The 20,649-nt window shown below is 37.8% G+C and overlaps 1 protein-coding gene across 5 annotated transcripts in view; it reads left to right on the plus strand.

Annotated features, from left to right (window-relative positions):
• LOC128857242 (nuclear factor of activated T-cells 5) overlaps positions 1-20,649 on the plus strand; it is an 85,000-nt gene that overhangs the window by 35,192 nt on the left and 29,159 nt on the right. For all 5 annotated transcript variants that reach the window (XM_054092897.1, XM_054092896.1, XM_054092900.1 and 2 more), the window contains one exon: positions 644-1,071. In XM_054092897.1, the coding sequence (XP_053948872.1) occupies positions 644-1,071 (428 nt within the window). The remainder of the gene's footprint in view (positions 1-643; positions 1,072-20,649) is intronic.

Below are 20,649 nucleotides of genomic sequence, written 5' to 3' on the forward strand. Positions count from 1 at the left end.
TGTCAACAACTGATGAAATTGAAGCAAGCAATCGAAAAAAACGGCCAGAACTGATCAGCAGAAAGGGCGCTGTCTTCCATCAGGACAACGCTAGGCCACACACATCTTTGATGACTCGGCCAAACTGGGAGAGCTTGGCTGGGAAGTTTTGATGCATCCACCATATAGCCCTGACCTTGCACCATCGGACTACCATTTGTTTCGGTCAATGCAGAACTCCCTTAATGGAGTAAAGTTGGCTTCAAGAGAAGCCTGTGAAATTACTTGTCACAGTTTTTCGCCGAGAAACCACAAAAGTTTTACACTGATGGAATAATGTCTCTAGAAGAAAAATGGCAAAAGGTGGTCGACCAAAATGGTACATATTTGGTTTAATAAAGTTCATTATAAATATAAAAAAAAAAGAGTTGAAGTTTGATTACAAATACGAAAAGACTTTTTCGACTACCCAATATTTACGAGGGTCGTTTTAAAAGTTCGTGCAAAAATAAGAACTACTTAATTGTTGGTGGTAAAGCTTTTTTATTTTGGAGCTCCATTCAAAGAGTGCTGCTTTTTCAATTTAAGAGTTTACTCATACTTCCAATACATACAAGCATACATTTTTTTCATTTTATATATTTTTTTAACTTAATTTTATTAGATTGGTCCTGGAAAATTGGTGCCTGGCAAACGTTTACCCCAACGGCCGCATCCGCCACCCTGCGACAATTCGAATGACAGTGGTTTTGGTTTCGATCAACATCTAGAAGTTCAGCAACAGCAACAACAACAACAAATGCAGCACACGGCCTGCGGTAGTGGTGCCAGTAGCAGTAGTAGCAGCAGCAGCAGTAGCAGCAGCGGTAGCAGCAGCGGTAGTCCAGGCAACAGCAGCGGTAGTGATATCATGCACAACAACAACACTGCCACCAACCTTAGCATTGGCAATAGCAACAGCAGCAGCGGTAGTAACAGTGGTCATCACCATGCTAGTCACCATCATCATCACCATCACGGACATGGCCATCATCACGGCTCGGCAGCAATGCAACATTCGACGCATCTCATCCGTGCCATACCGGCTTCAAGGTATGTTTCTCAGCCTAGACTTTTTTGAAATTTGTTTGTTCATTTTTGGGTTTTTTATTTTTGTGTTCACTTAAGGCCTCCTAGTCCAGAATTAATATCCGTAACTTAACTTAAATTATCATAAGAACCGAGGAGGAGTGTATTTAGTCTCCGGGCATGCCATTGCTGTGACGGACGGCAGCTTTCATGATGCATTAGGCATTCAAGGGGTTAGTGGTAGTCAGAGGTCCGAAAAAAAGATGATTTTCAATAACTTTTTTTTACTAGTCAATTGCTTTATTTTACAAAAATAAAAACATAGCATTAATACATCGTGCTTCTACTTGACTTTAGCAAAATTTCAAAAAAAAAAAAAAATAATAATTGTAAAATTTATCGCTGTTTGTGTGGAGCCCGTTTCTCCGCAAGGGACGGTGATCATCACAAGTCCTTGGAGATTCATTTAAAATCAATCAAATAAACTTGTGCCTGATCGATTTTTTGTTTTTTCAAAATTAACAATATGGCGGCCTCAGTTAATATTCTTCAGATTTTCGAGAAAAAAAACCGACAATTAATAAAATAATAAATAAAATAAAAAAAATCCAAATTTTTGAAAAACGAAAATCCTGTGATCACCAGTTTGAGAAAAACGCATTCAAAGTTTTGCTTATTTGTTGCATAACTCGAAAAGTATTTGTCGGATTTATTTATTTTCAAGATATTATACTTTAAGAAAATACAAAACCAAAATCCATTTTTTTGAAGACTCTGACTACCCCTAACCCCTTAAAAAACGACCGTAAGAAATTGGCAACGTTTACTCAACTTTTTACTTTTTTATTGGGTTTTAATTTTTTCGTCATTCAACGCATGGAATTAAATTTTTTGATATATTTTGCTTGTACAGGTTCTTTAGATTCTTATGGTGAGCTGTGTTAGTTTTGATTAATCGTTTACACAGCTTTCCATATAGCAGATTGACAAATACAGTTAAGTAAAGTTACGGAAACAGATTCTGGACTAACTCGGCCTTAAGTTAAGCTGCAATTAGTGGTGCCGTAACCCTAGCACCGTAACCGCAACCATAACCATAGCCGCAAAATTACAGCATTTGTCGATTAGTCATGCCGTAACCGTGAACAGCTGATATTGAAGTAGAATTAATGGCAACATTTGCATTTTGTCATAAAAACATGGGTAATTTTCGACTGAGTCAATTAAGGGGGAGCCTGCTTTAGAGGCTTCAAAAAATCGATTTTTTGTTTGCATAAATGTCTTCCCAAACTATCCAAGAATGTGTTCAAAATATTTTCGGAGTTCCGGAAGAAATTGTGAGAAAGCGTCGAGCAGGTATTCATACGTGTGGCCGGATCGCTCGAAGTGCGATTTCTCGGTTTTGTTTTTTTTTTTGGCGATTTTTCCTAATTGGCGGGAAAGATAGGGAAAAAGTTAAACGTCCTATTGACGAGATAACATTGATTGTATTCGGAATTAAATTATCTTCTAGTTGAACCTAAAAACCTTTAGGAAAGTTATGATTAACCCATTTTTTAAACAATCTAAAGTGAATTTGTTTTTCCAAAAAAAATAATTTTTTTTTTAATTAGCGAATAATTGTTGAATTTCTCACTTTTTGTTTATACCAAAATAAAAACTTTTTGGGTTTTTGGTTTCAGATGAAAATTGCGACCTGCATCTTTCCCGCCGTACGACACATGCACACCCGAGGCGCCTCGGCAAAATGCTTGTACCAGGCATAATATGGCATAATATTTGAATGAAAAATTTTACAAGACTGTTGAAATATATAACAATAAAACCAGAAAGTTTCGTTTCAATCGAATATTTCTTTCCTTCCCAAAAAAATCCACGAAAAAATCGATTTTTTGAATCCCCCCTTAATTGTTTTGTCGTTCATTTCAAATATTCAAATTTTTATCGCGAATCCAAAACAAATGTAAAGTATTTCACAGCTGCTTACGGTTACGGGAGGAAACCCCAAATTCAATAGATACATGCGGCCACGGTTATGGTTATGGACTTATGGTGCGGCACCTATAATCGTTTACAGAGATTCCCATATGCTTGATCAGAGCAGCTGATTGCTATGGTTACGGTTATGGCTAAGGTACGGCACCAATAATCGCAGCTTTAGTTATAATTGTATGCTCATTCATGTTCATACTTACACGAACTCTCTATTTATCTCCCGGTTCAGCGCCAAATGTGTGCTACCTTTTGTAAGCATGAAAAAAAAAACTAATTGTTTACGTTCAAGTTCTGTACTCTTTTCGTTAACCCGAATTAAATTATTTTCAATTTTATCATCATACTTACCTTAAAAAATTATTAACTTTATTTTGCAAAAATTTGAAAAAATTTGCAAAAAATTCAGAAATTCTTAAAAAAAATTTAATACTGCTAAAAATTATTGATATTTCCGATGTTAGCAATTTATTGCAGATAATTTATAAATTTAATATTTTACATGTGTATTTGTTGTCGTCAATTTATTGTTTTCCTTTTGTGTTGTTTTTTTTTTTTTTTTTTGTTTCAATAATACTGTTTACTGATTTGTTGTGACGTTGTTTTTGCCTAAGCAGCTCGTATTGCAATGTCTGCTAAATTTTCACTGTTATTGAGCGCATAAGTGCAGATTTTCATTTTTCTCTCTCGCTGTACGTATATACGTATGTATGTTTATGTGCATGTACCGTTGAATGCCACTCTCCTGTTACATATGAAATAATGTTTGTCTGCCTGGTATACACTAATACTGTGTTGAACAAAAGTGTAAAGTGTAGTGAGTCAAAAAAGTATTGGCACACTCGAAAAATCAAAGTTCTCAGTGCTATAACTATTCTTCTAATGAAAGTATTAAAAAATAGAAAACGCGGCCGCCGTAGCCGAATGGGTTGGTGCGTGATCACCATTCAGAATTCACTGAGAGGTCGTTGGTTCGAATCTCGGTGAAAGCAATATTAATAAAAATATTTTTCTAATAGCGGTCGCCCCTCGGCAGGCAATGGCAAACCTCCGAGTGTATTTCTGCATTGAAAAAGCTCCTCATAAAAATATCTACCGTTCGGAGTCTGCTTGAAACTGTAGGTCCCTCCATTTGTGGAACAACACCAAGACGCACACCACAAATAGGAGGAGGAGCTCGGCCAAACACCTAACAGAAGTGTACGCGCCAATTATTTATTTATTTTTATTTATTTATTTATTATATATCTGAACAAAAAAAAAATAATATCGACTTAGGTTTACAAGCTTAACCTTGAAAGGTAAAGTGAGGCACAAATTCACATCAAAAAAGTATTGGCACATTCTTTATGTTAGCTTATGCTTTTGGCGTCGTTACGATAAACTCCCCTTATTTTCACTCCTGCTTTTTACTTATTTGTAATTGGCGAAATTGGCAAACTTGTCGATAAATCCTGGTCCAGCGTTCGAAACATCGTTATGCATTATTGCATTACTGGCAAAATAGCTCCGGAGAGCAGATCTGGCCGCCCAAGTGTTCCACGGTGACACAAAATCCAAAAACTTCGGCTGTCAAATTGTGCGATACCCAGCAAAATTCATTTGAAATCAATTTAAATCCCCAAACTGTTCGGAATACCCTATTTAAGGTTGGGTATCATGGCCGGATTCGTGGACGCAAACCCTTCATTTCGAAGGTAAATAAGAAAAAGAGGCTGGAATTTGCTAAACAGCATTTCAATAACCCAATGCTTTTTAGAACACCACCATATTTAGTGATGAATCAAAATTCAATTTATTTGGGTCAGATGGAGCACAAAAGATTTGGCGAAAGCCAAAAAAAAAAAGAGTTTCAATAGAACAACCTGCTCAAAACAGTTAAACACGGTGGAAGAAATATGGTGGTTTGACATAAGTTTGAAAGCACCATGTTTTTTACCACCAGATACAAGGTACCAAACCCTACTACTAGTCTCATGTGAAATTACGGTTGGTGCATCTCGATTATATCTTAGAGAGGGGCTTAATGCACTGACGCATGTTAATCCGGCAGATCTCCATATCAAGCGGGCCGCTGGTGTGAAAAAACGTATGGTCAGTTCACCTCGGGGAGGATTGATTACATCATCACAAGACATTCAATAGGAATTTCGCCACTCTCTTCCCATCTCGGGAGCAATGGAGTAAGGGATTTTACTAAACAACTTCGACACTACAGATGGTTTAAAAATTGATTGTGGTATTGGAGCTGGTATATATTCTCATAAACTTAGATTAGAAAAATCTGCACGTCTTCTTAATACCTGCAGTATCTTCCAGGTGGAAGTATTGGCAATAAGGGAATCCTGTAGCGCTACTAATCGCAATCTTCTCTTTTAAATGCAATATGACTATTCTTGACGTTAGTCAAGCTACAATCCAGGCTCTGAATTCGGCTACAATAACCTCTAAACGTGTGAAACAAAGCAGAAATAGCCTAACCACCTCGAACGAAAACCTTAACGTTACCTCAATCTCGGTCCCGGGATATAGGAACATTGAAGGAAATTTTTATGAACATTTTTTTAATAAAGTTTGAAACTTCGAGTTTACATAGTTTTTATTGTGTTGAATTATATTTTTTTATATAGTCGAAGTCGCTTTGCTTTTTATTTTGACCGCCACTGTACCAAGTATTCATAGATGTTCCATAACATCAGGCGAAATTTGGCAACATCTCACAACGAAACATTGTACTCAGCATCAGGGAAGGCACTTTCCGAACAAAAGTGTCATAATTTCGGGAAGAAAATTGAGAAAACAATGTGACGAACTGATATAAGCCTAAGAGTGATAGGGGACTAGTATTTTTGTTATTTTAATTTTTTATAAATTTTTAAATATTTTTTATAAATTTTAAATTTGTATAAATTTTTATTTTTTATAAATTTTTATTTTTTATAATTTTTTAATTTTTTTTTTTTACTATAAGGTGAACATCAGTACAAATGAGAATTGCAGTTTTGAGTGTAATCATCCTTCCGTTGGACACCTTTTTTAAAATCTTCGGTTGGCCACCCAGGTCTGGCCTTTTTTCGTCCTGATCGAGGATTATTCTTATCCATAAATCGCTAAAAAAATTAAATTTTAGGAAGTTACCTGGAAGCTCAAGTGGTTAGCTATAATAGAAATATGTTAAATTCAATTCACAAATATGTTAAAAAAGAAAAAGCCACACCCTGGGCTCAACGCAGGGTTAAGGTTGTCGTAGGTATTGAAATGAACCTAAGCTTTTTTACGGAAGCACGATTATGAGACTACAGCCTTAGCTCAATCTGTGGATCTTGTGATGTGATACCATAGGGTTTAGGAATTTCCCTAATAAAAGTGAGCCAAATACAAATAAGCAGTGGGTGGTTCATCAGTGTCTAATATCAGGCCTAATAGCTCGAAAAGCTTTTCGATTATATCAATCTGGCTCCCCAGAAATGGGATTAAAATTTGCAAATAATAAAAAATCTAGAATTGCAATAAAGCTCTGAGAACGCTTGCCTGCAGTGTGCTAACCAATATGCGTGGTTGATGTCTTCTCATATTTTTGTAGAGGCAGTTACTCAATACTTCATTTATCCAAACTCAACAACAAACTCTCCTAACACCGTCTACACTCAAAAATTGTTTTGCAATAAACATTTGGACTAAAGAACGTAAGTCAATATTCCAAACAAGGACCACTTGAGTTCATATCATTTTAAACCTAGACAACAAAGCCTAGTGCGCACTATTGCTGACTCTAACAAATACATATGCACAAATATCTAGCGCACAAGAGACTACTTGAGTGCAGCTTTCTTCAGCCAGCCTATTCAGCCTAACCCAACCCAGTATTCCTTGCGCCCTATAGGGCACGTTCGTTTCACGTGACTCGACTCTCTTATCGTATCGCAGTTCCTTTATCAAATCAATTAAGGGAACACTAAAAACTTTGTAGCACACACTTGGAATCAATACGAGAAAAAAGAATTAAATAAAGGGCTATTTCGCTAGATTTGTAGTCATGTGGTCCAAGTTCTTCAATGATTGTTTGAACACCACTTCTATCAATAAAGAACTGTATGTCTCTCGTAATGGATTTAGTTTGTTTTTTTGTGTTTTGCACAAAACCTAACTCGGTTGGCGATAACTTGGTATGAGGTAAGCAATCTGAACTTTTATAAGTCATGTTTGTAATAGAGCTTGTTTAGGTATGAATGTACATACATATTTACATGTACAGTTGAGGACACAAAAAATCGGACACGAAATTTTACTTTTTTTTACTTAATTTTAGTTTTTCTGTATTACTTTTTTATATGACAATATTTTGCTAATTTTAATTGGAAGTGAATTTTTCGTTGGTAACAGATATATGTAGGCTAATTTTGTATATGTTCTGCATTTTGAAAAGAAGATATTTGATATTTCCTAATTTCGCGTATCTTGTTGTTGTCATCAATAAAATTATTTTGTTAGCCGTCATAGCCGAATGAGTGGGTGCGTGACTACCATTCGGGAGTGCCTAGGTTCGAATCTCCGTGCATGAAACCCGGATTTATGGAAAAAGTTGCTTCTAATAGCGGTCGCCCTTCAACAGGCAATGGCAAACCTCTGAGTGCATTTCTACCATGAAAAAGCTCCTCATAAAAAATATCTGCCGTTCAGAGTCGGCTTAAAATTGTGAGTCCCTCTATTTGTGGAACAACATCAAGATGTATATCACATATAGAAGGAGGAGCTCGGCCAAACAACTAACAGAATTGTATGCGCTAATTATTATTATTTTTGTATCTAATAAAATTATGACATTGAAAATTAGTCCACTGGAAATCTGTAGACAATCAACTATGTTAGAGGCTTATAAGTTCGGAAAGGTGCGAAAAATCAGTTTTTAACCGTAAGTAAAGATTATATCAGAATTTGGCAAATTTCTTGTTTCGGTTCTTGTTTTAGTCGTCACCACTTCCAAAGGTTCATATTTTTGAGTTTCGCACCTTGTAATTGGTTACCTGAGAAATAAAAAGAGTTGCAGTCTTGGTTTTATATTGTAAACATATCATTTTGGCAGAACGACTCTGGACGCAGAATCGTTTGGAAAAATAATTGATTGCTAGTACTGGCCTTCCATCAAGCTTTTCACAAGCAGCCATCCCTGCTTCATAACATTCACTGTTCCCCTAACATTCAGTATTATAGTAGTAAAATCACGCCAGGACCATTCGACCCTACTCTTGGTTATGATTCATCGAACTCACTCGTCGCTATAGTGTTCAACTTACCTTTTCCTTACAAAAGAAGTATCGCCATAAACAAAAAGATACATTTTGAACGCGCCTGAGAGAACATAATTTTCCCAATCTACTCGTTTGGGTTGTTAGGCTCCGCTCAAAGAAGATCGAGCGGCTCAACTGGCATATTGAAGTTGTTGACGAACTTTTTTAGCATAAATTCCAGTACCTCAGTCTAAGAAAAACAGAAATGTTTTGACTTCATTGACAAAAATTAATGAAATTCGAAAATCCTTCGAGAAAAATGCTTACGAACTAAAAAAGTTAAATCATAAAAAATACAGGCGTATGGCAAAAGTATAAATTAGTATTTTATTGAAAATCCTTTTTGCTTTATTACTGCTGCACAGCGCCTTTGACATTAACATTGACATCATTAAACCTCTAAACGTGCAACAGGAATGGATTCCCATGCTGCCTTGGTCGTTTTTAAATAACTAATCCAAATTTGTTATATTCTGCGTACTGAGTGCATTTTTTACGTCGTTCCAAAGATGTTCTATTGGATTTAAGTCGGCACTCAAATATGTCCAATTCAGAACCGTGATCGAATTGCATTCGAAAAACTTGTATGCCCACGAGAAGTGTGCTTCGGATCATTCGGTCTTGTTGTAATTACCAAATCACCGCTAAATTCTCTTCCGCATAAGTTAGCATTACATTTTGAAGCATCTGAGCGCATACTTGACCGCATCCATATTACCTTCAATACGATGAATTAGGTCCGACACCGTTCCACAAAAAGTAGGCCCTCACGAGTATTCAGCCTCCCCCGTGCTTTATGATTAGTGTGTTGAATATGGGGACGAACGCTCCACTTGACATCTTCCGTGCCAGTCGATCGTAAAGCCCTGCTTCTGCCAATCGAAGCGCCACTGTTCTTTTCGTTATTGGCTTTTCCAGGTGAACAAAATTGCACGATGGATGTCAGCAGCGCTCTTCCTGAGATCCTATTTTGATAATAGAAGCCAAAAATTTTAATTTTTTAATATGTAAAACAAAGTTTACGTTGGTGTTGGCTCCCACTTAATTGACCGTTGACGTTCTTAAAAGGTTTTTGGGCTAATCTTCTTCTACGATTTGTGCAATGCGTCTTACAGCCTAAACTGATGGTGGCGTTAATCTGGATTAACGACTTAATTCGGAATTATCTCAGAAATTAAGTGTAACTTATGCGGATTCACAACTAAACTTAATTCTTATAATTTAAGCGAATTAGAGGAATTTTCAATGGAAATATTGTTCAAAATAACAGTTAATATCTGTTGTGAATGAAACTTTTAAATATAAGAATAAGAAGGCTGGATGCAATACTAGTTTGCACCAACACGTTCGAAATTATATTACATGTGTTGATATTTCGGTGCAGTTTGAGGAATTGTAATTTAAGATTTTTTTAAATAAATAATTATTTCTTAGTATCAGGGCAATTAATACCTGTATTTCCATATTTTACTAACAAAACTATCCAATAAGCAAATCAGCTGTTCACTAATCCGTGTCACACACCGGCCTTCACACTACAATTCCGTCTGTTTAAGCTATTACGATCATCCTATCCGGCTAGTAGTCCTTCGTGCTTTCTTTTTTCTGGAAACGTTTTCTGCTGTTTTATACTCGAAAACATCTTTCAAAGCGTTAGAAACCATCGTTTTTGAAATGTTTTTTTATTACTTGGTAAATAATACGTTTAGATGACATTCTCAATTGAAAATAAACAAACTATAGAAGAAACGTTTGAAATGTTTAATTGTTTTGAAGTCTTTTCCAACTCTATGATTGCTTTTCGAAGTGCTGGGGTGCAATTTTTCTCCTTCGACATTATTGAATAGTTTCAACTTCACATTAAAGTAGCTTTTGTGAATTCGTGTGCGAATTTTTATGGCCACTACTGTATGTTCATTTGCATGCACGATTGTGTGAGTTGGTTGAAAATGCAAACAAATTCGCTACTGCAGCGTGCATGTGTATGTGCTTGTGCATACATACATACATACATACATAGATGTAGATTCATTGTAAATATTGCACTCTGAGCTTGTTGATTCTAAGCAGGTGTTGTTGTTCATGTTCTACACTGCTGTTACAGCAGTGTTTAATTTGTATATTTACTGTTTTTGCATCGTTATTCGCCGAGTGCTGTACACTCGTTTATGTACGTTTAGATGCGCTCTGTAGCTATCGATATCTTATCAGTCGAAATGACGAAAACAAAACAAAAAAACAAGAAAAATTGTCATAACGTTTTCTGAGCATTGGAGTAGTACTTAGGCGGTACAGCCTCAACACCAATAACGGGCAATAAATGATGATCTTATCAGTGCTAAGTGCGAATAAATAAAGTATTTTGTTGTTGCTAAAATATCTGTTGTCAACCGCGAGAGTATTATAAATCGGTGTGATTAAATAAAAAACGAAAGTGGTATTAACTCAAACAATGCCATAAAAGTATACCAGATGTTCTATTCACCAATTTCATGTTAGCGCTAAACTTTTTCAAAAACAAGATAATGTGCGATTCTCCCTGCGGGCATTAGACATCAAAGAACTCTTTCATTCTGCCATGAAAAGACTAACATATAAAAAAAAAACACAAATATATGAACCTTCAATTGGGCGGCAACACGAAAAGCCTAGACAAACGGCGGCGTTAATTCTGATTAAAGTTGGAGTGGGAGTCACAGACGGTTGTTACGCGGGTTAGTGAACAGCTGATTTGTTTATTGGTTAGTTTTGTCAGTAAAAGATGGATCGCAGACGACAAATATGGGTATTAGCTGCCATTTATTCTTTGTGCTTGCCATCTGAAATTGGAAAAACGCATTTTTAAACTTAAAAATAAAACGAAAATGCTATAAAATATTTACTCCTGTTGTGCTCGTCATCCGGGTCGTTGCGGTAACGTAAACCCCTTTGTCGTGGGAAGTCATCTCCGGTGCTGCTCGCGAACAAGATGTTGGCAGGTTTTACGTACAATTTAAATGCTTTCGCGTTAGTCAATATTCGACGGGCCTGCAATAAGTATCCGTGTTAGAAATGAAGACACCATTTAAAAAATTTTTTTTTTCAACATAGTCTCCTTTTACAATTTCAGAGAAAGAACTCTCGAGCATTTTCCCTGTAAATGTCCGGGTTTGGCAGCTAGACGACTAAGATCACTGGGCGCCCCTTTCTTCGATAGCCTGGGGCAGTGCGCCAACCTAAATCCAATCAATCTCAATCTCCTCCATTATATTAACAGCTCTGGCTGGCTGTAGATATCTGTCTGTTGAAGGTCTCATAATGGTATCAAAACAGCGCTTTAGTGCTACTTGAGGAGTGCCAGACCGGCACTTCAACCATTTCACTTACCTATCTTTTAGAAAGATACACTTCTACCAACGCTCCGGCCATTTTTCAACCCCTCCAAAAATAGGATTTGTTGAACTCTTCAAAATACGCCTCTGTCTCGGCGATAACTTCCTTGTGTGAACTAAATTTTTTTCCGGCGATCCATTTCTTCATGATAGAGAACAAGAAAAAGTCGCAGTAAGCCAGATCGGGTGCGAATAACGCAATTCAAGCAATTTGGTGACGACAACTCCGGATGGATGTTCTGGTGTGTTGGCCTGGTGAAACAGCACCTGCTTTCCCGCTAAATGCGGCCGTGTCTCCTTCAATTTTTTGTGAAAGCGGTCCAATAACTCACTGTAGTATGTTCAAGCCATCGTTCTTCTTTTTTTTGAAAAATCCAAAGCGATGACGCCGTTCGCACGGCGAAAAATCGGCGCCATGACTTTTCCGGCCGATGGGACTGTCGTCCCCATCTTTGGTGCAGATTCACCGCGAGAAATCTATTGTTTTGATTGTTACTTAGTTTCTGGTGTGTAATGATGAATCCAGGTTTCATCAACGGTGACAACTCGATGCACAAATTCCTTCGGATCTCGCTTAAATCGCTTCAAACACTGCTTCGAAGTTAACAGTTGCATCCGCTTGTTGTTGCTTGTTAGCAATCAAAGCACCCATCGAGACGTCAATTTTCTTATCGGCAACTTATCATGTAAAATATTAACTGCCGTTCCGGTCGACACACCTGTGGCCGCTGTTACTTGGCGTACTTTCGTTCATCGATCATCGAAGATGCACCACGATCTGGAAGGCCGGTTGAAGCTAATAACAACACGTAAGATCGGTGAGAAGTTAAATTTATCGAATTCATAACTGTTCATAACCACCTGAAAGGCCTGGGTTTAACCTCGAAGCTCGATATATCCACAAAAAAAAAAAGGAACTTACTTTCCGAACAACCCAATAGAAAGATAAACGTCGATTGGGACAGGGGCATAATGATACCAGACTTCACAGTAGGCTTTACACTGACAGTCAACGTTAAATTAAATTACATCATCGCTCTAAATTAACCCTCAGCAGCATCTAATGCTAATTCGTTCCCAATCGAATCTAGGCGTTTTCACACTTCGAAACAGCTTTGACAAGAAATTTGGTAGGCACTTTGCTTCGCAGCTGCCATGCAATTATTGACGTTAGTAATAATTGAGCTTACTATTAATAAATATCATACCCATAACATGTCAAATGAATTTACATGCCAGAAGTGTGAAAAAACGTTTAAAGTTATGCGCCAGTTTACTATGTATATTTACTTTGTGGAAATCTATTTATTGTAAATAGAAATCATTTTGGCGAGTACGCATCGAGTACATTGAAACTATTTGAATTTAAATTTGAATAAATTCATTCGTTTTTTATGTTTGTTTAAATTATTTTCTGTATAAAAACTGGTTTCAGGGTTCCATGATTAAATGCAATAATGTTCTGCATTAAAAATGTGTCTATCTATGTATGTGTGTGTGATAAATATGTGATGGACGCTTGTTCTGTGAATTCTTAAAACCTGAAACACGAAAAAGCTTCTCATAAAGCCTCTTTGCTCTCTATCGCTTGGCTTTATGTACATTTTTGTTGTTGTACTATATTTACTCTCCGTTCTCGTGTTTCGGTGTTGTGCTGTAAATGGTTACAATTACAAATGTGCTCAAACCCTGCAGACAAATCTACTATTTAGAAATATCTGCACATGATCGAGATATGGTCTGTCAACTCTTGTCGTTTTTGCGACCTATCCCAGAAGATTCCAATGCACCTTCTCTTTGAATGTACCGCTAAAGTGCGGAGAAGGTTGAGACATCTCGTCCAACTGCAGCTGGAAGAAAGGCATAAACGCTCAATCCAACCCAGCTCTATCCTCAATTTAATAAGGGAACTGGGTCTGGATGAGGTACTGTGATGAGTAGAGGGCACACAAGGCCATGAGGGCGAAATATATATTTAAATTTTTTTTACATGAAAGTATGTACAAAACTACGAGTCGCAATTACTCAATAAGCCGTATAGTCTCCATCAATGTCGAGTATAGCCTGTCATCTTCATCCTCTAAACCAGCTTTTCTGCGTAGCTCGTCGACAAACAACTCTAGATTTTGCGAACTTGATGAACGAGTTGCTTTAAATCATGGACTGGCCTTCCGGGAAGATGTTTTCATAGTTCTCCACACATTTTCAATGGGGTTTGCGTTTGGGGGCTGGGACGGCTAGTCCAATACAGTGACGCCATTTTCTTGTTTTTTTTTGTTTTTTAATGTGTTTTTCTGAGCGCAGTGGTTTTGATGATGTGGGACGTTAGGATATGTTCGCCGCCTTCAGCCGACGTTCGATGGTGTTGATACTCACATCTATTCCATTTGTGCTAGGCGTAGTCACAAAGAAGAGTCCCGTTTAAAAAATTGGACGATCACTTTATCCTGCTCTTTTGTCGTCACTCGCTTCAACCCACGCTCGGAAAAGTCATAAACATTTTTGTACTCTTTATGCCGCTGATTCTACATCAGAATAAACTTTTTGATTTTTTAATCACTTTTGCAGCCGCGGCGTAAGATAATTTCGGCCCTTTCTAATGCGTGCAAAAAAATACCGCCTCAAAACGCTTCGCGTACTTCTCACTCATTTCTGTTTGATTGCGCTTAGGGGAAAGTTTCGAACGACACTAAGCTGAGTTAGCGCTGGCGTCGTAGCCCTTGAGTGTGACTATTGCGCAGCAAAAAGTAGAACGTAATATATCTTGAAGTTGCAAGAAAAAAACCGATTCTTTTCTTCTGACACAGACTGTAATATTAAATCTAGTCTAGTTGGAATAAACGGCTATTTTCTTGCTGTAATTATAATATCAAATCTTTTTCTTTCTTTGGCATTTACGTTAAAATTTTCTGTAATTTTCTTCTCCCAATAAATTGTGAATTTTGTTGCATTATTGTAAAGTAATAGATTTGCTTATAATTTAATTATAATTTTGTCCATTTGATACATCGCGTCTCTACTTGTTGCAAAAAACATCGCGCCTAACGGAGGGTTAAAAGTCGAAAGTAACATAATTGCTTATATATGTACATACATATTTTGAATTTCAAAATAAAGCCCGCCATCTTCCCATTCTGACTCGAACAAATAATGTAAGAAGCCGTTGTTCCCAATATCATTTGCGATAAGCTCGTTGACACTGCGACATTATTGACGAACTGGTTTGTATAAGTAATTGATGAATTAACACTGGTGCTGTGAATCAGAATCTTTTTCACTGATCCAGTTTTTTCCTACAGGCCATGCACAACTGAACGCCGCGTATGCTTGTTCATCAGTATTTAAGTCTTTAAGTATTTATTGTTGAGGCAGCTCATGTTTGTAGCGTGTCGGCGATGCGATCATTAAAATTGAAAAGCGTATAAGTAGGCATTGCTTATACGCATACATACATACATATATACGAATGCAATCTATGTATAAATGTAGATACTTTTATATGTCTACCTCAACCTTTCAGGTTTTCTGTGCTTGATGGGCTTGACAGTATCGTTGCTTTTGGATCTTCACTTGAGTTTCTACTAAATTTATTTTTTTCGTTTTTTTTTTTTCTTTTTTCATTCGCTTTAATTTGAAGTATTTACTTTATATTTATTTAGTTATATGGAAACATTTTGAGAAGTGGTTTTGGTTTGTTTGAGTTGGTTATAAACTTTTGTAACTGAACGTAACGATCTGCTCTAGCAAAAATGTCAACTTCTGTTCAAAAAGTACCCATTTATATATTATTTTTCGTCATCAAGTCTTTTTTTTACTATATTTTGCAAATTTTGTTATGCCGAAATTTAGTGGAGCAAAAAATCTGTGCGAAATTTAGAAACTTTGTCTTTCTAACAAAATATCATTTCGGTTGTTTTTCAATCTCTGTGGCTTAGGCATTGAGAAAGTTAAGAAAATTGCAGTCGATATTGGTGTATTCTTCAAATCGGTACGGAGGAAATTTAGTTGGGCAAAACATCTGTGTGAATTTTGGAAACTTTGTCATTCTAATAAAATATGGTTCTGGTCGTTCTTCCATCGCTGTGGCTTAGGCGCGAAGATTGCGAAAGTTAAGAAAATTGTTTTCAAAAATCTTTGTATCAGCATCAGAGAGTTAGATATTCCACAAATGGGTGCAGAGCGTAACGTGCGATCTTTTGACACATTGAGCGCGACCCGAGTCCCTTGAGGCCGACGGTATTAAAGTTAAACGATAAATGTAACCTGAATAATTGCAGCCAAGTAGGCTTTTAATTAGATTTATTAAAGCATTCTAAGCATGTAACAAGTTTTTTTGTTACATTTTTGGCTTTCTTAGACTCAAAACGACGCTTTAGTGCTACTTGAGGAGTGCCAGACTGGCACTTCAACCATTTCACCTAGGTTCAAATAATCATAACAACCAGAACAGTATGGACGTCCGTCAAGAACTTTGTGGACGTTTCCTTACTTTTTCTGTAATTTACGAACATTTTTTCCTTTCCGAAGTGGAATTCTTTCATCTACTCGCTGCGACAGTCCATTGTCTCCGAAATTCCGTAACTGATCTTTTTGTCCAGTTACTTCTTGTAAGAGGAACATGGAATTGATCGCTGATAATATTACATTATCGCATACCGCGAAAAAGGTAAGAAATTTATTAATTTTAAATAATCAACAAACAAGAGGCTTACAGACTATTACATAGGTAAATGAAAATTAGGACCTTATGACAAGATACTTAAAAGTAACTTCTTAAAAGTAAACTTATTGTAAGAGAAATCAACAGCTAAGGAAGAAGAATAAGAATAATAGATTTCATCGAGCGCAAAGCAAAAAGGACAAAAGCTCTCTGAACCGACTCTAATCTATTAATATAGATTGCATGAAACGGTCTCCAAACGAATACCGCATGTTCTAACCTGGACCGAACTAAGGACGAGCACAACAGTTTGAGAGTATAAGGATCAGAAAACGAAGAACTATTTCGATGAATAAAGGCCTACATTGCAAACGATTTAGAAATAATAACATTTAGGTTGGTTATGATATTGAGCTTGGAGTCAAAATAAACACCCAAGTCCTTTAATTCACTAATTGATATTATCGGCGAGTTCGAGATGTAGTAAGCTGTTGGAACAACATTAAAAACTTTCGCATACGAAGTATAGTGACATTCACTACCGCGCTCAACGAGTTAAGAATAAGTTGAGTTGAAGTGTGGAGAAGTGTGCATCACTTCCTGCGGGCCTAAATATTGTCGAAGCATCATTACCAGTGACGCGAGGCCAAAGAATGTGGCATCGATAGGAAACAACAATCAGCGGAATGTCGAGACTAGGACCAAAAAACTACCATAAACTCGATTGAGATAGCGGCAAGGCCAAGCAGTAAATAAAGAGTTTTCTGTGAGTCTACTGAAGCGTTCGAGCGTTCAAGAGCTTAAAAAACTCGTCGTTTTCTCACCACGTTAAAGCACGCGAGCCTTGAAAACACATCTTGTGACCATAACCATGATCATGATTGACCACCCACGGTTTCACCGATCCGTAAGCTCTGTACTCATCTTATTTGGGCTCATGTGACTATTTTCTGTTCCTAAGACTCAAGTTGCCATTCGAGGAAAGTATTTTGAGATGACTGTGGCGGTCTCGGTAGTTTGGCGTAAGCGCACTAGCCTGCCATCCGAAAGGGTGTGGGTTCGAATCCCCCGTAATGCACGGTCCTCGCACTTTCTCAAATTTACCTACTTTCCCTGTTCTTAATAAAAAAAAATCTCATTCCCCAACCCCAAAAAACTTATCCTTTCCATCTTTACTCTCGCAATAGTCAGCGCAAGCAAAAACACACAGTTACGCATTGCATCAATGGCGTCCCCAAGAGGGGGCGGGCAACCGCGGTAATAGCGCAGACACACATAATTTAACGAAGTCCTCAACCATCTGTGCGATCCTTCTGTGGGAGAAAAATGTGAAACACAGATGGCGCTCCGAGCAGTAAAGAAGGCGTTTTTCCTAATCAACGACAAGTGGACATTCCCACTACTTAGGACTGGTAGCGGCAGGCTAATCACATACCCTGTCAGAAATCAAAATAGATTAACCAAACCAATGCAAGACTGAGTCTTGTCGAGGCCTTATGCTCCCGAGAGGAGTGAACAAGGAAAAACAAAAAAACCCAAAAAATGACGATCAACCAATAGTTAAACCATTTTCGTTTCATTGATAAATTCGTGTCACTTTTTGCCCAGAATCTATGTGTAAGTTAGTTTTACTTTAGTTAACGAAACGAAATCGATGAATTATGATTGTTGAGCATCTCCGTTTTTACTTCTAACAATGCGGCGAAACTTTTATTTCATTTGGTCGTTCTTCTTTTAAAATATTTTTTTGTTTGAATTTTTCATTATACAGCGCCACCTCTTCTGCTTTTCTGCTTCGTTCACGATAACACGTTAATTCTTCTTATGCTGCCTCCTCTCGTTTCTCTTTTATGAAACGTACCGGTTATCAACTACTAGAATATTAAAATAAAAAAAAATATTTTTAACGCTAGTTTAAAGAGTCAAGAAATGATCAAATCACGAATTTTTGTAACTGTCAATACGAAGTGGAAAAATACTCATTAGGAGCCGAACCTGTTGGCGGCACCGGCGAACGGTATGCAGCTTTAAATCCCGCTGTAGCCGTATCGATTGGTGCATGACTCCCATTCGGGAATGCGTAGGTTCGAATCTCCGTGCATGAAATAGCAAAATCAAAACGTTCATTGTAATAATAGTTGCCCCTCGGCAAGCAATAGCAGACCTCCGAGGGCACTTCTGCGATGAAAAAGCTTCTCATAAAAAATATCTGCCGTTCGGAGGCTGCATAAAACGCCCAAGACAATCGCAGTGTATAGTTGGTTTAGAGGAATGCTTATGTCCTCTACCACTCGCTGATTGGCCAGGAGCCCAACAAAGTGTGGTGTTGTGTTGTTGGATAAGCGAGAGCAATCTCCTGGATTCTTTCACACATCTTGAATTTAAGCGCGTTGGGGTAAGTGCCTTCATCGCTGCTTTACTATTAACAAAAATGGCAAGGTTTGCCAATAGGCAAGGTAAGTCCATTGGTCTTATCGCTTTTGCTACTTTGTCTATAGCGTAAGTCTCAGTTGGGAAGACGCTACGCCAGTCTGGAAGTCTAACGAAGCAATTTGAGGATAATTGTTCCGAGTACACTTCCGATCCAGTGGCATTGCCCGTCTTTGAACCTTCCCATCATCTGATATGACTCTGGTCTGCCAATCCTCGTACTTTATACTCGTGGTACTCGTATTTTATAGTCTTTTTTTTTCAGATCTATCCTGGGAACCAGATAATCTGTTTTCGATGCGTCTTGCAAGTGTTCCACAGATGGTAGTGTATTTTCTTCTGTTACTTTAATCCTGGAAGCAGATTCTACCGGTGTCCCTTTGACTTATATATTAATGGGTGGTATATGAAGGATTACTTCCAGCGCCGCCCGAGGAGTCGGTCGGAGCTCCCCTGGTATTCCTACACGAGCTAATTGTTGTGTGTGCACCACCTCCCACCACACAAAAGCCCTATAAGTCAAAATGGGTCTGATGATTGTATTGTACGCCAATGGGATGGAATCATCTCAGCACCTTCTATTTAGCTGTCCTACTCTGGTGGGGCTAAGATCCAGGCATCTTGGCTCTTACTTCTTTACTACGCCTGCTGATAAAGCTGGCGTTGACATTAAAAATCTGATGAATTTCATCAGGAGCACAAAGCGGTTGACGCAAACACAGCACAGTCATCGTTCGTAATCCACACACTCTAAACCCATCCTCCTAACCATCCCAGCACCACCTCCCCCCGCCCTCTCCCTGCATCCCATCGGTCCTTCTCTTCCACTTCACCTCCTTCATAATGGTATCACAAAGGACGATACCGGTTTTCTTCATCCAAGTGTACTCATTCCTTGGGCAACCATACCAACCTAACCTATTGTACGCCAATACGATGCTGAGAATTGTTTTCATATAAAGCACAGGCTTTCGGCAGTCTTGCGATGACGCCGATTTCATCTTTACCATCTCCGGTTACGGATTTTTTATAATCTATCGCTATTACTTTCGCCGTAGCCGAATGGAATGGTGACTAGCATTCGGAAGACATAGGTTCGAATCTCCGTGAAACACCAAAATGAAGAAAAAGTTTTTTTCTAATAGCCATGAAAAAGCTCCTCATAAAAAATATCTACCGTTCGGAGTTGGCTTCGAACTGTGGGCCCCTCCATTTGTGGAACAACATCAAAACAAGACGCACGTCACAAATAAGTGAAGAAGCTCGGCCACCCAAAAAGGGTAATATACAACGTGAAGTTCAAAATAAACAAGACTAAGCTAGAATAGAAACGACAGGAGCTTTGTTCTGATAACTTCGAGTTTATTTATTCAAAATAGTCCCCTTTGGATTAGATACACTGTTTTGTGCGATCTATTCAGGGCGAATTCGACGAATGTGATGCAACAAACGCTTCAAAACGCCAAGATAGAACATTGCATTGACGGTTTGGCCCGTTTACATGAACTCCTTGTGGACGATTCCCTGGGAATCGTACAAACAAATGGACATTGACTTGATTTTTGACTTCTCAAAACGCGATTTTTTTAGTGGTGGCTCGTTTGAAGCTTAGTTTCAGGTTCTTGTTGAAAACACCACGTTTCATCACCAGTAACAATGTTGTAAAGCAAGTTTTCGTCTTTTCTCGCCTCTTTAATGAGGTCTTTCGCATGTTGAATTCTGAGCAATTTTTGGTCCTCAATTAATTTTTGTGGAATGAAACGTGCAGAGATCTTTCGTAAGCCGAAATGATCAGTTAAAATGCGATAAATCGATGTTTTGGAGATATTCAACTGCGATTCCATGAATTTCAATGATGATT

Source organism: Anastrepha ludens, chromosome 3, assembly GCF_028408465.1.
Source record: "Anastrepha ludens isolate Willacy chromosome 3, idAnaLude1.1, whole genome shotgun sequence".
NCBI classification, from domain to species: Eukaryota; Metazoa; Arthropoda; class Insecta; order Diptera; family Tephritidae; genus Anastrepha; species Anastrepha ludens.